We start from the raw sequence: 17,398 nt of genomic DNA on the forward strand, positions 1-17,398 counted from the left end.
TGAGTTTGCGTGATGGACCATGAAGTCCGGATACGATGTATGAATGACCTTGAAGCATAGGCAGTATGCTTGAAGCTCTCGAGTCAGATGGCGATGGCGTCTTGCCCATCAAAAGCAGGAGATGTCGACTCGAAAAATCGAGGACATCAGCGTAGGGTACCTTAACCAAGTAATTACCTTATCTACCTTATTCGTAGCTTAAGGTAGGTAAGGTACGGTAGATATGGCTATAGTGGGTCTAGAGCCCCCTTGGCTCGAGCCAGAAGTTTGACCCGCACCTCATGTTACCCCAAAACTAAACCACATACGGTCTAGTGCATGACTTCCCGAGGCCCGAGCTCGGACATTTTCGACATATTCGAACTTCACGTTTCTCAGGCCCTGGACGCGAAGCAGCTTGGAAACTTCGTGTGTTACATGAGTGCCTCAACCCATTATCACGTCCATGCTCTACCTCGTTTTGGCCGGGGTAGCTGCCGCGGACGCGGCTCGAACGTCTGCTAGCTTCGTCTTGGCAATGGCGGGAACATCTGCACCAAAAGTCTTACTGCCTGGTGTCCCGTCCGGTGCCGCATCTTGGATCCCTACGAAGCACTTCGTACAACGTACTTCAGCACTCCTGTGTTGGTGTCAATGATGAAGCCACTCTTCATGCCAGCTGGCCTAAGACTCACCATAAGCGAGTGGCACCAGTCGATCTTCTTGGCCCCGTCTCCTGCGCTAGCTAACCCATAAACGTCTTGTCCTCCTTAACCGGCGGGGCCAAGTCGCGATTCACTCTTCTCGCATTGGTCTCCGGCTATCGTTTAATCGTCCCCAGGTTCCAGCCCTCCTTTAGCCCCTGATGTCAATGTCGAAGATACTCATTTTTACAACCTGGTATCCAATGACATGGGTAATGCGTGCGAGAGAGCCCTGTAGCTACGAATGTGATTAGGTCTTGCATACGGGGTTCCCGCTAGCTGATCGTCTCAGCCCTCCACACACCTTTACCCACCGGGGTTGTCCTGCGGATATGCCCTCTCCAGGTGTCGGGTAACCCTACCATACCTAGTTCTGCCTGTGGCTCTAGCCTTGTGTCCTCGAACACCCTCCCCCCCCCATCTTCCTGTCCATCCCATCTACGACTGTCAGTGTTTCTCATGGCTGCTTTCCTCCTTTCCATTTGCTCTTCGTCCCCGCCAGCCCTTTGTCTTTCTTTCTTCTGAACTTTCCTTTCACGCTTTCACGACTTTTACTTACTTTCTTCTCAGAGACGGCAGATCTTCCTCGGTAGCCGATGGCCTGGATGGTCTCCCCCATTCATTAATTCTGCCATCTCTACGGCCCGTCACACGCTCTTTTTGATTCCGACTGCCCTTTCGATAGCTGGCTACCTGGCAAAAATGAACCCCTGGGGCTGGACGGATCCCCACGGCGGTCTGTGGGCGCGAGATCACCCTCATTCTTTCGATTCTGACTTTGGCAATGGCGGCAACGGCGTAGGGGGCGGTGGCAGTGGCGGCGGTGCTGGCCAGGAATTCGCCTTCCAGGCGAACGGAACATCGCAGACTGCCATCCTCAACGAGTTAAGATTCCAGGCCGCGCGCTCCATACGAACCTCGACCATAATTCTCGCCATCTTCAATGTCGTGGCCGCCTTTGCCACCATCTTGGGTATCTTGTGGGACAGCTATGTGACCAAGAAGAGGGACGATCCCAAGTTCAAGTTTCGGTATGCTACCACGAGGGCGTGGAATAAGAAGCCGCACCACCTATACGACAACAGAAGACCAGGGGAAAGGAGAATTCTGTAAGAGCTCTTTGCTGACAATGGGACAGGACATCGGGGTTTACCTTTGTTGGCCCGACCGAGACCTTCCCGCTCGCATTGTCTATCGGCATTGTTATTCAAGGAACGGTCTTCGCCATTGCACAGTCGACTGGCCTCGACTCTTTATTTCAAATTGGGTGTGCCCTCACATCACAAATGATGCTACCCGGTACGTCTTGTCTCTCGACGCCTCCCGGTAGAAATCTCGCGCGATTCATCATCTCAATCAATACTGACAGGGAGGGGCGGTAGCTGTCTTCATTGTTCCCTATATCCAATTCGTCCTCGGCTTGGAGGTGACATCTCGGGCCTTGCGACGACGGCCTTTTTCTCCCAAGGGCAAATGGACAACTGCTAGCTGCGTTGCGATCATCGGCACACTGCTTCTCGCTTCTTTTCTCGTCACTCATTTTGTCTACCCTCCTAACTTTTGCTTCGGTTCTCTTTTCTGGTTTGTTCAGCGGTGGAAAAAGGGCATCTTCATCGTCATGATTATCATCGCCGTGACCCTCATCATCTGTATCGGGGTCATATTCTGGAGGCTACACGCCGGTTGTGATATTGATGATCCTGTCGAACGGGATGCCTCTTCTAGGATGGTGTACTATCTGGCCTTTGCCGTAATCTCTATTGTACGTTGGAGCTCCTCCCCATCTCTGTCTCCGGAAACACCTGGCTAACCGCACGTCTGCAGTGTTTCTCTCTGCCCTTTTTCTACAGCCTTATTTTTATGGACTTGAGGACGTCAGGGAACCAGCCCTTGAATTTTTCCATGATGGCATCCGTCGTCGCGAACCTCTCGGGCCTTATGACGGGCGGTCTTCATTTATTTTTGCGGTCGAGCTGCCTCACTACCTTCGGACCTCGCGACAAGTATGGAGAGCCCAGAGACAAGCTCAAAGCCGACATTCGAGTTCACAAATCCGACGGTTACGGCGATGGCTTCGGAGACGACAATGGAATGGGACAGAGATGGTCTGCGGGTTCGGGCTTGGCCTCATCGTGGTATGGAAAGGGAGATCAGGAGGAGAAACGAGTTGAGAGCCCATCCGGCACACCGACCTACGACGGCCCGAATCCCCTTCGAGTCCACGAACTGTACGCGGGGACGCCACAGCTGAGGGTTCCCGAACCCACGCAGCCACCTTCGGCGTTCCAAACATTGAAGGAACATATTCGAAAGTCGTCGTACTCACTGTTCCCACGAGAGAACAAAACTTTTACGCTACTCCCTGCTACCACGTATTCCCCGAATGCGAGTTCATCCGGCCGAAAGCCGCAGGACGAAGATGGCCAGTTGCTTGCTCCTCCCCCCTTGGTACTTGATACTGGGCTCCGCCACAGACGTGATTCTTCCATGGGTTCGCATGCCACCGTTCAGATCGGACTCCGGTTCTCCAAGGCGGAGGATGCACCTCCCATCAACTCTCCCATATACCGCGACAGCGGCGAGGTACATAACCTTGGATGTCCGAAACAAAGGGAGATAGGTGGCTCGAAGCGACCAAGCCCTCTGGGCGTGGGCGAAAATGGGGACGACGGCGACGACACCCTAGTGGTCTTTTCTTCGAAAGGGGATTCTGTCAAATCGATAGCCTCTCGGCCGACGACTCCCAGCTCACAAGGGCGGGTCCCGGATGAGCCGAAGTTGACCTTGACGGCGGCAGTATACAACCCGAGTCCCCTCAAACCGTCGAGAGTGATCACAAGTCCTCAGGGGGTGGGTTTTAACGTCCAGAAATCGCTACCACCGCCGCCACCACCGGCCAGGTGTTACAAACCCAACTGCGACTGCGAGGGGCTTCATAAAGCGGAATGGATATGATATGATTGAAAAGAAGGTGCGCTTGACGCGACTACGGCCTTCAAAAAACACCAGCGCTTCTTCAAAAGAACGTCGTCCCGCGGCCCGCCGCGCGTGCACGGGACCATGTCGGACTTGGAAGGATAGAACATGATTTTGACGGGATTCGGGGAACGGGGTGAGATTAATACAAGATCCACCAAACTATTTGGACGGAGTTGGAGATGGAGGATCTCTTTTTTTCTTCTTCCTTTTTCTTCTCCCTTGGCTACTTACGTCGTGGACGACGTTCCCGCATCGCGGAGTTCTTTTTTTCCCTTTTTCCCTTTTTCCTTTTTTTCCTTTCTTTTTTTCTTTCTGGTTGCTTCCTGGGCGAGTCCTTTTGATACCTAGGCGACTGAGACATGTCCGGCTCCTGTTTATGAGGGGTTTTTGTCCCTTTTCACTCCAGCCTTCTCCTGTTCTTACAACGACCTAAACTTGGAATAGACGCCATCGCTGGGTTCGCCGTCCTTTAGATGGGGCGAGTGGAATCGCTGGCTGACTTCGACTCCTATATGTATAAATTCGACTGTCCTACAGCGCAGTCAATAAACTACACTCTACTTACTCAACACTCGGTCGAAGACTTGAGATTGTGGTGAACTTTGAGTCCTTGCTTTCACGTAGTTCTCGGTAATCCGCCTCGCGCGACATGGGTAACTTGGGGAAATAGTGAACAATGATAAACAAGCGGGCACGACATGAGTCTCAAGATGACGCCGATCGATGTGGTGTCGACTTCAAACTTCTTCACAACAGAGCTTCCACAAATATTTGACTACTTTACCTTACGAGCCTTGCTGCTTCGCGCCTGGATGCGCTTCTCCTCCCACTTCTCCCAGCCAGCCTGGCACAAGTCCTCCTCGAGCAGAAGATCGCGAAAGCGAAACCATTCTACCAAGGGAATACGCAGAGCCCAGTCCAGAAACCCTTGGTCACGGATATACGAGGTGACAGCGAACCAGGCGACGGCGCAGCAAACGCCCGCAGCACACCCCACGAGGACCTGGCGGACGGTATGGTAGCCCAGGTAGACACGACTCCAGCCGACGGCGGCGGCCGCGGTGAAGGCTATGACGGAACCTACGACGCGTTCGGCGCGGGACAGGGCGCGGGAGCGGTAGCGGGCGTCGCGGGCCGGGTCGTGCGGTGGTTTATGACGGATGAAGAGGAAGAGGACGAGGAAAAGTGCCCAGAAGAAGACAAACTGGGCGTGGGAGGAAGGCATGCCGTAGCCTTTCCCATGGATGCGGCGGGGGCGCTCTTCCTTTATCAATCGCTTTAGGGCGAAGTTGGCGGCTTCGCAGCCTAGCTGGCCTAGGAACATCAGGGCTACTTCGACTTCACGGGTCGACCAGATCAACGTGACGTAGACGACGCAGAGTGCTTGGGGGAGGAGGGCCAGCCAGGCGCAGAGGAAGGAGAGCGGGTCTTCGGGGTCCTAGGTGGGAGGGAAAGACATGTGTCAGTCAGTTCAGTTATTCAGTTCCTGTGGTCTCGGGATCTTGGCGGGCCAGGGAAGTTGAGTGGGTTTTGCGAAGTGAGGCCTATAGGAAGGGAACTCGACTCGACAAGGCGCAGGAAAAGAAGGGCGGGGAACAGAGGTCTACTCACATAGTAAACGTGGGTTAGGGAGAGGGATGCAAGGGGCCTCGTGTCGTCCGCCATTGTTTCGGAGTTCGGAGAGGTGTTTGCCTGTTGCCCACCCCGTAGCAACGGACTGTGGTCCAAGTCCTATGCACAGGAAAACGAACGAAACGGACGGCTAAATGACAGCTTCCTGTGAAAGATTCAAACCCGAAGAGCCAGCTCAATCGGATTCGTGTGTCGTCGTTTCCCAGATCGGAGAAGGTAGAAGCGTGAATTTGAGAGGGAGGCTCAAAATAGTAACAGTTCCGGCCTTTGTTGCTCGCGAGTGAGAAGTACGGAGAATAAGGGACGAAGTGGCTACCTAGGTAGGTAGGTAGGTACCTGGCGTGGCGTACTTACCGCCGTAGCGGGGCGTCTCAACTGCACAAAGTAGGTAGTTTTGTACTACAGTATGTACTCCGGAATCATTACGACTGCCATACCTAGGCAGCTGAGTCCTGACAATCACGCCGGCTTCCCGCAACATCCCCACTGAGGCCAACTCAAGGTCGACTCATCTTCTATCTGAACCTATTTTGGCGATCCTTACAACTGCTTCCAGCATTCTGGCCCCCAATCCCACCGGAACTTGCCTCTACATCAACTAGGCCGCATTTCCCCCCCTCCCATTTTTTTTATTTATTTTCTTTATCGCTGCCTGAAGAAGATACCGAGGGAGGCAGCCTCTTCGTCGCTTGTGCTATAAGAGGCACGCTCCGCGCACTTCGCCATTCAGACATCGTTCCCTTCTGATATGCACACTGAGCTTTCTACCAAGTCTCCGTACGGCCATGGACGACTCCGATGGCGCTGAGGAGCGCTTTACCGAGCTCGCTGCCCTCGAGGCCATCTTTCCCGAGATTAAGAAACACGATGACCCTTCCGCCGTATCATTCTCGCTGGACCTACCAGTCCATCCCTCCAACCCCATCACCGTCACGTATCCTGCGGCCTCTGGAACAGCGGAACTTACTACGGCGACTCTGACGGGTTCGGATGAAGAAGCACCCGGTGCCATGGACTCGCAGGTGCTTGCACATCTACCTGCTGTTAACCTGCGCCTTTCTTTACCGGAAGGATACCCCGCCGAACGACCTCCATCAGTCACGATTTCGACCACACCGCCGTGGCTTCCGCTCGAGACTACAAAGAAGTTGGAAGAGGAGGGACCTCGCATGTGGGAAGAGATGGGCCACAATATGGTTGCCTTTGCTTATATCGACCATGTTCAGCAGGCAGCTGAAAATGTCTTCGGTCTGATTAACGATGACGGAACCCTTGGGGTAGACCCGCGACACATGATCTCCATCCTGGACTATGATGTCAGGGCCAGACGCGAGACTTTTGAGAGGGAGACCTTTGATTGTGGGGTTTGTCTAGGTAAAGCTCTCCATACTCGACTTTATCGGAAGACAGTTTGACGTGTACCATTGCTAACCAAACTCGAAAAGAACCCAAGAAGGGAGCCGTATGTCATAGGATGCTCGAATGTGGTCACGTCTTTTGCACTGCTTGTCTGCAAGATTTCTATAAAACGGCCATCACCGAAGGAGACCTTGCCGTCGTTAGATGTCTCACCCCGAACTGCGCCAAGGATCGCGCCGCAGCTCAGGCGGAGGCCGGATCGGGAAAGAGACGCAGAGTCAGAGCCTTTCTTAGTCCCAGCGAGCTCTTGCAGATGGGCCTCTCCCAGGAAATTGTCTCCCGATACGTAACGCTCAAGTACAAGACCGAACTCGAGTCGGACAAGAACACCATCTACTGTCCACGCTCGTGGTGCGACGGGGCCGCGAGATCAAAGAAGCACAAGAAGCCCGAGGGTCTCGAACTCGTTGAGGTTTCAGACGACGAAGAAGCGGAAAAGTCGGACGAGAAAGACGACAAAGGGAAGAAGACGAAAAAGTCCGAGGATCCGTCGGAGCGCCTGGCCATTTGCGAGGACTGCGGCTTTGCCTTTTGCAGCCGCTGCTTTCAGTCCTGGCATGGCGAGTTCTTCTTATGCATACCCAGACGCGACTCGGACGAGATCACGCCCGAGGAGCAGGCATCTATCGACTACATTGCCCACCACACCACGTCCTGCCCGACGTGCGGCGTTCCCTCTCAGAAGACCCGTGGATGCAACCACATGATCTGCTTCCGCTGTCAAACGCACTTTTGCTACCTCTGCGCCGCCTGGCTTCCCCCGGCGAGCCCCTTCGAGCACTACAACGAGCGGCCTGATGGTAGCAGAACAGGATGCTATATGCGGCTCTGGGAGTTGGAGAATGGTGACGGCAATGACGTAGGTTACGGGTTCTTAGGGGGGCGAGCGAACAACCGGCGGCGTGGGAGGAATCAAGCCGTCGCTGTCCCCCGGGTTAGAGAGGTTGTCAATGTGGACGATGAGGACGGTCCTGCGAGACCTGAAGGTGACGACCAACAACAACAAAATGCCGAGGTTGCGGTGGCTCTCGAGGCACCTCTAGTTCTTCGCATCGGCGGCCAAGCACCGCCCCGAGATCAACAACCCCGAGGTCGAGGGCGCGGGCAAGGGGCTGGCCGTCCCCTCGCTACACCCGCACCGCCTGCGGCGGATCAAGCAGCACGAGGCGGAAGAGGGGGGGCCATTGGACGGGGAACCGGGGGTGACTTTCGAAATGGGGGGAGGCGGATTCCCGTCCGGATGAGGGGAAGACTAGACGATGCGCTCCATCCCGCCGATGCGGCTTGGGTGAGGAACTTTGTTGAGATGGCGCTCAACGACGAGGAGAACTCGGAGGACAGCGACGACGAAGAGATGCCAATCGTGGCCCCTCTTGTCCACTGAACTCTGTGTTGGGGCCAGCCTGAAAGGGGGGTTTTTACCTAGCCATGGGTTGGATCGCAATGGCACCACCCACACGAATTTTCACGACTTGGATGATGAACTCGCGGTATCGATACCCAGCCATGGACGGCTCTTGTTGAGTATGTCATTACTACCATCTAATTAGCGTCCAAACACGATGAACAATATGCACTTGACTACGTACATACGGTGTTGTCGATGAGACCTGTGTCCACGCCCTCCACATATCAATCCAACCCCCAATCCCCAACTTACCCCTTCTCTTTTTCTTCTCCTTTGATACACCTTTGTCAGACTCGAATGATTACGTTACAACTTCCCATCAGGCATCTGCAGGTTCCGCCAAAGAAGCCTATGCAATGGAGGTGCGCTAAGGGCTTGCATTGGCGATTGGAGGCTAGTCAACCGCGGTAAGATAAGCCAGGAGGAAGAGGAGCAGCCAAAGGGCCCAGGTAGACAGACGGTGGGGAGCATTGCGCGGATGACATCTCAGGAGAGAACCACAATCAAATTCCACTGCGTTCCGGGCGGCTAACTGTCGCCAGGAACGGGGGACTCGCTGCCCAAGGAGGAGGGTGAGCGTCTCGGTCGTCGCATGCATGGCGTTCTCGTGTTCTTGCGGAGGACACCACGCCGCTTGGGGCTCTCCATTTGACTAAAAGAAATAAAATAAAATATAAAATAAAATAAAATAAAACCCCCCACCCCGCGCGAGCGATATCGGGAGCGAGCAGCGATTCCGCCACATGTGTGCCCTGCAGCAGCCATGCTGGATATGTTTCCCCCCTCTTTCTCCCCAACGGCGCATGATATTCCTTTCGTAAACAAGCTGGGGCTCAAGAGAGTCAGAAACGAGGGGCAACTCTATCAGCCCGCTGGAAGCAGGGGGCCTTAAATCCACCTAGTGGGCATGTCGCGCAAGGGACAGGTCCCAGAGAACAAAAGGACCCAGCATACCGAGTACGGGTAGCTCTGCATCATACGATTTTCGATCCGGCCACGCAGCACCTTGACAGCCTTACAGTGAGTGGTATTGGCAGTAGCCCCTCGCCCTCCACCCCCCAAATATGTGCAGTGGACATATGTATGGATAGGGTGATTGCGAGTTACGCTGCTTCTGGTGCGTGCTTGGGGAGCGAGGGGAAAGCCCACGTTTCACAGATACAAATCGAGAGAGTTTCCAGGCTCACTGTCATGCTTTATTCGAAGTATACCATCCGTTTGGTTGCCCTGTTACTCACTCGTCTAGGAAGAAAAGCAAACCCCTTTCAGTCAAAGTTGTATACAAACTTAGTGTAGTGGGCATATGAGGAGAGTGAAAACAGGTCGACAGGGCAAGTGTTAGAGGATTGGGTAATAGAGACTTGTCTTGCTTCTCTTCTCAACTTGTCAGGCACCATGTGAGCTTATTGCTATTGTTGCATGTATCTCGTTCGAGCATGGATCTAACCCCCCTGGCGGTCTTATCCTCGGACTTAAAGAAGACCGGATGCCGAGCATGAAAAGGAAGAAGGAATACACGATACAATGTACTAGGTATGGCAATAGGTATCCAGCAGCTGTCCATGGGGTGACAACAAAACAAACGCCTCTCAGCTGCCGCTGCCTTTTTGCCCAGAGGAAAATGCTCGAAGGAGGAGCTCCAGCACGGCCTCATATGGCGTGACAAGGTAATCAATCTGCCGTAGATGTGTTCCCAGCTCTATGATACTATGCATCTCGGACACGCTTACTTACTTACCACTACCAGCCACGCAGATACTGCCGTTCGTCTTCGGAGCTAGTTACTATCCAGTTAAACTTGCGAAGTGGCCTTAGGGAGTCGGGGTTTCTAGACCTGAAGAAGTGCCGAACCCATTGCTGCAGGGACGACTGTGCTTCGTACCTGGTGAACGGAAACTGATAGGATACTGGTATGTCGAAAGCGCGGCGATTCCTGCTCCGCGTGCGGGGAGAGGCAAGAAGAGATAGGGCGTCTATGTATGCCCATCTGCCGAACGCAGTCGATCTCTCCAAGGCCTAGACCCTTCCGTTTGATGGTTCCCGTAAGATCCTCTGGGTCCGATTCCTCCCGTTACCCCTTGGCTGATTCCAGTGTCCTGGATCGGTCTTAGAAGCGCCGCACTGCTTCCAATGTCTCCGTGGCAGTGCATATCTGGGCAGAAATATTAGGTCAAGGGCTTCTCCTCCTTGCTTCTCCTTGTTAGGGTTCCAGGTAAAGAGGGCAAGAAGCCCGCGCTCACGGGTGACAAGAGTTAGCAGGGAATCGTACGAAGTACCCCAAGTCCCATCCATGCATGTCAAGCGGCGTTCTTTGCATCGAACCATTAGATTGGCAAAGATAGATAGCTAGGGGGGGGGATGTGGGCTGATTTTTTTCACCAGCCAGAGACATAGGAAGTCGAAGCTATTTCGCCAAAATGTCTTCTGGAATGGATAGGAAGCCCAACTGACCCGGAAGTAATAATAAGGGGCTTTTCAGGCTAAAGCTGAAGGGACCGGTCGAGGTACGGATACGCTAATAAGACCGGGTCTTGGGATAGATCGCTCATCTGGCACCGGAAAAAAGGGATGTCTCGAACTGATGCGCTCCTCAGTCAGCCTGTCAGGAGAGCAGGGCCTTGAACATGGTGTTGATCATGCTTGTAAGCCATATTCGTTTGACCAAGAAAAGATTACGGACTAGGCCAGAAGTACACCCCTAGAGTACCTAATTAGAAGAAACTGCTTCGTCGTTTGTGTATCGCTGTAGACCTTTTCCGCTCTTCCTATCGGCTACCGCCAGAGGATTGATTGATCGATAGCGTTCCCACGGGGACTTTGTGGGCTAGGTATTATCAGCCTTTTGTTTCTGGCGCCAAAGACTGTGCTGGCATTGACCCCCAACTCTGGCGTCCTGGCCGTTCTGTTGAGTCGGAGGTAGTACTGCGTGCATCTAATAAAATGCCGAGATTAATCGTCCGCCACACTACCTAGGCAAACCTCCAGCCTGCTCGAGCGAGAGTGTTCCCTAGCTCCTCTGAGATCCAACGCTAACGCCCTGGCAAAGGACGGCTGAAGGCAGGGTTGGCCCCCGGGCCTCATTCAACTCTTTCCGTCCCCGATTTCGGGAAGAAGAGCGGTGGCGTGTTTGAGGAGGTAGGTATGTATTCTAGTCGCACTGACGATAACTAATCTGGGGTCGTCCTCCGCGGGCCCGGTACATACGGAGGCCGTGTCGTGCTTCTCATACTACGAAGTACTTTGTGTTAGTTACATAACGGATGCAGAGAGCCAGGGGGGGTGTATGTACAACGTACACCGGGTAGCGCTATAGGGGTATCATAAAGTTCTGGGCAGGTTTGCTGACGTTCTGTCACTTCGCCCAAGGTCAGAACCGATACCATCAGTCTTGTCCGAGCCGGCAATTCGATTGGGCACCCTTCCCCTGTTTACAACGTAGTGGCTGAGTCCAACCTGACAGGAGGTGCCTGTCAACGGTAGAATTTGGTGCGCCAAGGATAGCTGGCCTTCATCGGGCGAAGATACTAAGTATTAGCGAGGCGAAAGGAACTCATATATCGACTGATTCATGTGCCAGGGACTCGGCAGATAATTACCAAGTCGTTACTGGGGCTCCGTTGCTTGATACTTCGTAGATTTAATCACCCATTTGCTTGATATGAGGCTTGATATAGGTCGTCGGAGCTCGCTTGCCAAACCCGGCTCTCTGGGCCGGACGGACTACCCAAATTTGACCAAGCCAGCCTGACCGCCGCCCCGGAAGCCAAGTCTGGCAAGGGGTTGGTTGGGTGGAATTCCTTGGCAAAAGCGGCTTGCAACCGTTATTAGTCAGGAACCGAAGAAACAAACGTCCGTTCTTCTGCGCTCTGACGCCGATTGTTTCGTGACAACGCCCACTGGCGTTAGCGGGCTCCAACGTGCTCACAGCCTACACTGTGAAGGGGATGATGAATGGTTGCCCGGGTTTATGTGTATGACGGAGTAAATGAGCGGCTTTCGGAACTGTTTACTTCGTTAGACTCGCAAACGCGTTCTATATGAACAGACGATAAGGAAAGAAAAGACAAACGCGTCTTGATAGGCGCCGGGATATTTCCTACGAAGCAGTCGCACCAAAGGATTGCACAAATCTTCTTACATACACCGAGTGGTAGTATAATTTGTGAGGATTATGCGTACGGAGTATTGGCATCTTCAACGCCAGGTTTAATATACGAAGCCCTCGTATTGGTTGGGTTGTCGCGCCAAGTCGAGACAGGGATAAATCATCTGCCCATCTCTATAGTTGCCTCAAATATAGCCCTGTACGGATACATACCTGGACCGGACGTTTTTGTTTCCATGGGGTGGCTCGCGTCCTGACATTGTGACCGACAAAGCATGCATAATTTCGACATGTGGTCCAAGCTTTGATAGCACGGTACTACGAATAAAATTCGCAGATAAAGATGACCAGGGGCCTGGTCGGAAAGACTACCGATCGAAGACATGAAAGCCATTGTCTTTGAAGGTCCCTGACGTGGAGCGTTGCGGGACTACCCTCGCAATTAGCGTTCGTCCGGAGCTCGATATGATGGAAATCGGTCTTTGATCGCCATTTGAGTGAGACAGGCTAGAAGCACATATGCCGTTCCCCACACTGGTATTGACTGGGGCATTAAAACCGTGGAGCTTTTTGAACACTTTGAGCACTGAACTCAAGGGTGTTATTCGGTGGCGGGGAGGTACCCGGCTTAAGTGTCATGGTTGCAGAGGACGAGTTGTACGAGTTGTATTATTGGACGGAGTGTTGAGAAGAAGAGGGTTATTGTAACTGTACGTTGTACGAAGTACATTGTATGTTGGTGCATGGCGGGAGGATGGAGTAGTAGTGTAGGAGTATCGTGGATCGCTGGGTCCATGCAAAATGTCCGCCTGGGCCGTATGGATGGTTACATCCACTTCGGGATTTCGAAGATCTGCAACGCGTCAATAAGGCGCTGTTGAGAATCTGGAGATCAAACCAGGGGCAAAACAGAACAGAACAAGAAAAGAAAAAACGTCAGGCTGGGGAACCATACTAGATTGGGACGAGGCTCTCAAAGATGCGACCATGGCTGGAATGACAGGTATTTTTGGCCAGTTCCTTGGACCCTATGCAGCGGGGTTTCCTCGTAATGCTCCTCCAGAGCCATCGCGTCCATCGAACAACCTATGGGCTCGCCGCCATGGTGGACCGGGCAAGGAGATGGAGGGCGGGTGCGATGCATAACATATGCACACTTCATGAGCGAGAGGGGCCGACGGTGGGTGACGGTGATCAGGGGACAATCTGTGCATCTGGTGGAGGAACTTGCGTAATTCAAATCCTGAGGGCGTGCCTCGGGGTCGGCGTACCGAGCTAAAGGAGTCCGGAGACAGTAAGGCAGGATGCGGAGGCTCTCGGAGGAGAGGGAACGCTCAGAGGGGATGGGTATATCTCCGCGATGAGAGTCGGCCGGAAATCAAAAGGGTACGACGAGCTCGGTGCGGTTTAGAAGAATCGCGAGGCGGCCGCGAGCCAAAGAAATGAAAGTGGAACAGGGAGCAGTGGGATTACGGTTCACCTACAGGCAAGTTGTCGGATAACGATCTAGCGTATGCACCGAGATGGGGCAGCGACTTTGTTTTGTATGATTGGGGGGATGTGGTCGACATGGATGGTGGATTCCTAGAATAAGGTACCTTAAAGGTAAGGTAGTTATGTTATTCTAAGGTAGACATGAGAAGCATGTTCGTCGAAAACGACGTGATGGAAGACGGGATCGATACCCCTCACCCACACAACAAAGGTGCTATGTACGAAGTAGGTACCTTACTCAAGATATCCGTACATACATAAGGTAGGACGTTCCTCTGATATCCTACCAATAGTACGTGCGAAAGACTTAGTACAAGCTGGTAATGTTTGTTTCGTCAGTCTGCTACCGTTTCGTCACCAACCATAACAACCCTTTGGGTTTTTACCGACTAAGGTACCTAATAATAAGGTACCTTAGGAGATATGTAAGGTACCTTAATATAAAGGCAACAACGACTGAACATAGCGCCCACAAACCCGATATGCCTAACACAGTACGAGTGGTTTGTATTTACCTCATGCTTGTCCATGATTCGCACTTAATTACTCAGGCAGAAGGCGATACCGACCTTAAACCCCACCTTCATATTAGTCCTGCCTTATACACGCTTTCATTTTTTATCCTCCTCTTGCTACCTCGTATTAACCACCTGCCTATCTCATTATATCCCGACTTCTCAGGTTTATAGTGTACATTTCATATCGCAGATAGAAGGTGTAACACATACAAAGTGCCTCTTTACCTTAGTGATCTTCAAGAGGAAGGTACGAGGGGATAAGGGGACAAGGACGTTGTACCTAAGTGTCCGAGATACACACTGTACGGGTGCACTGTATCCATTCCCGGCCTCCTCCGCCTCTGCAGTACATACCTTCTTTGATCCATTCACTCCCAAGTCTTTCTTTCACTGACCTACCTCATTTCACATTTCGCAAACGCCCGCTAGGATTCCCGCCCCTCCTCGCCTCACGTCCAGGTCTTTTACCTCTGCTCCGTGGAGGCTAGCTCAGTGCGCCCAATGATACGATTTCCCAGCGAAATGCCTTATCGCAGATTGATTGATATATGGACTGGATGCATGACGAAAGTCCCGCTCGCTACATAAAGAAGTCCAGCAAACAGACCAGGCCAGAGAACGTGGACATGGAGCGGGGTGAGAGTGCGAATCGACATTTTCCTGAGCGAGTTGTGCGCACTTTCTTCGTACTCTGTAAGCCATGGGGCAGGCAGGTTCTTCTGTGAGTGTTCGTACTTCGTATGATCGCATCTACGGGAGTAACAACACCAGACAAGATACCCTCGCTACCAAAAGTTGACTGTTGGCTGGGGCTAAGATGCTAAGATCTTGTCAATCTTCCAGTGCCTGCTCGATCTCGAAGCGGCCCGTCCGCCACTGATGCCTCCCACCCTTCTCTGGGAATTTCGGCCAAATATCTGGGCAGCAAAACGAGCTAGGCCGATTCTAGCTTCGGCTGCAAGCCCTTCTGCGTCCTGCGGGCGGTTTGGTCAACTGTTCGTACGTGCATAGTTCATGGTAGCCTGCCGGCTCGCCGCGCTATGACTGGTGGGATCGGATGCTGGGGAGCATTACGGATACAACGTGCATACAACAACGTACGTACTTCGAAGATGTACCGTGCTAAGGCAGCCCCAGTCCCCAGTCTGGTGGATCTTCTCCAGTCTCTGCGAGTCTGAGAGGATAACAGGTAGCTCTCTATACCTCTTTTGGCCTCAAGCCCCGGCGTCTCATGTCTCTCCGAAGTGCGAACGTACGAAAGCACGAAAGTACACACTCATACGGACTACGAAGTAATGATTCCATGCGAATACTGGCACATTATGCACTGGCCGACTGCCCCCATGTGAGAGCCTTCCCGGTTCCTGTAAACGCGTGTGGATGTGGAAGAAGACGGACTTCATCCGTCCCTTACTATTTTTCGCCTCCTTGGGTCAAATCATCGCCGCTTGGAGGAACCTCGGTTTGGACGACCTGCTTCGTACGATAGAGAGTTCAAGTGTCTACGAAGTCCGGGTACGAATGGTGCAGAGATGCATATTCGCATAGCTCAACCGCTCTCCAATCTCAGTTGTCCATTAACATATTCGGACTCCCCTCCATCAGATCCGGTCCGACAGGGGGGACCCTGGTCATTTACGGGCACACGTAGCTAGCTTCCCTATTCGGGAACTCTTCCATCATCACCTCCGCGGCTATTCCACTCCATTTCAACAAGCCTTCGGTTCTTTCGTCCAGGGGAATGAGAACCCCCGGCAGGAGCATGGATAGGTATGGAGATACCGAGGAATGTGTCTCTGCCTTCCATCGCGGAGACACGTCTATGCCGTTTTCTTCTCGAGACATTCAGTTAGCTCGTCGACGACTTCTCGAGAAGCTTTGATCGATAATTGACCTAGCTCCCCTTGCCCCTCGTTTCGACGACATCTGAACAGCACAGGCTATTATTGACCAGGTACGCCGCACGTTGTTTACCTACAAGTAATTACATCGAGTCGCAGTCTTGCATTGCTCCCCGGCCTTTATATTGTGGTATTCTCGTAAGAGGAAGCTCGACGTTGAAGACTCCGACCAATCCAGATTCTTTCTGTTCAGGGCATGGCGTACCTATACTGACAACTTGTCCTTGTATCGCCAAGTCCTCGGCCCTGTGGTCAGTTCGTTTTTCCCACTTTGACCACCCTTGTCTCGAGCAATTTCATGCACCGTTGTTCTTCTCTTCGATTCTCGACCACGCTCTTCACCCCCTCACAGCAACATCCAATCCAAGAAATTCTGTGGGCCAGCAGCCGTCGGAGGATTCTCTGTCATATCCCGCCCTCACATTGGCTGCATCAGGGGTGAATGGGTCCTGACCGGCTCCCAGCCTGTCTGCTTGCCAACCCACCCTCCGCCGTTCACCCCCCGTTCCACACCCCCAGTTGCTTTGGTCGTAAGATCCTTGTAGGGTCCTGGTCTCCGTCCCTCCCATGTTGCCGAGGAGGCAGACCATTATTCGTACTTCGTTACGAAGTACCTCCCCCCTTAACTTTAGTCCCTCAGGACTTGGAGCTTTCCCGCCAACTGTGTTCCACTCAGGGGAGTTTGTGCAAGGAAACTCCCACAGTTGCTTCGGCAGAAGAGGGCGGGGCCAGGATAAGGGAAGAAAAGAGACCTGGATGGGGTTCGGTTCAGTGATCCCAGGTTTCGTCTCGACCCCTTTCATAATGATGGAGAGCGAGGTCTTGAGGTATGCGCAGTTGCTCAAAACGTCCTAACTGGCCCGGGACCGAGCCACGAAACCCTCTATCTCATACATACAAAGTCCTGCGACTTGCGATGGAAAACCACATTTCTCTTCTGGGATAATTTCTCTCCCTCCATGCCTCGACGTTCTTCCACTCCGCGTGTCGGCAATTAAACCCTGGAACCGTGGAACCGCAGCGGCTTTGAATCTCAATCTGTCAAGATAGTGAACTAGGCCACGCCAGATATAACTCGGATGTATTCTATTATAACCCCTAAAGAAGCGAGGATCTGAGCTTGCGACCTGGCTCCCCGGGCTCCCCGTTACCGCCCCGTTGCCGGCCCCCACACCCAGAAGAGTGCCGAAGCTCTGTCAAGACACCCCTCCTGCAAAGGGCCTGCCGTCTTCTAATAGTCACCCTCCTGACGTACAAGT

At 53.0% G+C, this 17,398-nt stretch overlaps 3 protein-coding genes across 3 annotated transcripts; 2 read left to right on the top strand and 1 right to left on the bottom strand.

The window, feature by feature from the left end:
- The first annotated feature begins 1,275 nt into the window (after nucleotides 1–1,275).
- On the top strand, nucleotides 1,276–3,740 carry SODALDRAFT_33012 (hypothetical protein). Its single transcript, XM_028611126.1, has 4 exons — nucleotides 1,276–1,714; nucleotides 1,822–1,982; nucleotides 2,066–2,445; nucleotides 2,508–3,740. Exons 1-4 carry the CDS (start codon nucleotides 1,386–1,388, stop codon nucleotides 3,636–3,638), a joined length of 2,001 nt encoding a protein of 666 aa, XP_028470992.1. The 5' UTR covers nucleotides 1,276–1,385; the 3' UTR covers nucleotides 3,639–3,740.
- Nucleotides 3,741–4,437: 697 nt separating this feature from the next.
- Nucleotides 4,438–5,555, bottom strand: SODALDRAFT_305065 (PAP2 superfamily protein; the record flags this gene model as incomplete). Its single annotated transcript, XM_028608995.1, has 2 exons — nucleotides 5,274–5,555; nucleotides 4,438–5,100 (listed from the first exon to the last, which is right to left on the bottom strand). Exons 1-2 carry the CDS (start codon nucleotides 5,325–5,327, stop codon nucleotides 4,438–4,440), a joined length of 717 nt encoding a protein of 238 aa, XP_028470993.1. The 5' UTR covers nucleotides 5,328–5,555.
- A 524-nt stretch (nucleotides 5,556–6,079) lies between these two features.
- Nucleotides 6,080–8,097, top strand: SODALDRAFT_267062 (RWD-domain-containing protein; the record flags this gene model as incomplete). The annotated part of the gene is made up of 2 exons (XM_028607527.1): nucleotides 6,080–6,668; nucleotides 6,740–8,097. The coding sequence occupies 2 exons, from the start codon at nucleotides 6,080–6,082 to the stop codon at nucleotides 8,095–8,097; spliced, it is 1,947 nt and encodes a 648-aa protein (XP_028470994.1).
- Nucleotides 8,098–17,398: the final 9,301 nt, after the last annotated feature.

This window comes from Sodiomyces alkalinus (genome assembly GCF_003711515.1).
Source record: "Sodiomyces alkalinus F11 unplaced genomic scaffold SODALscaffold_1, whole genome shotgun sequence".
Taxonomy (NCBI): domain Eukaryota; kingdom Fungi; phylum Ascomycota; class Sordariomycetes; order Glomerellales; family Plectosphaerellaceae; genus Sodiomyces; species Sodiomyces alkalinus.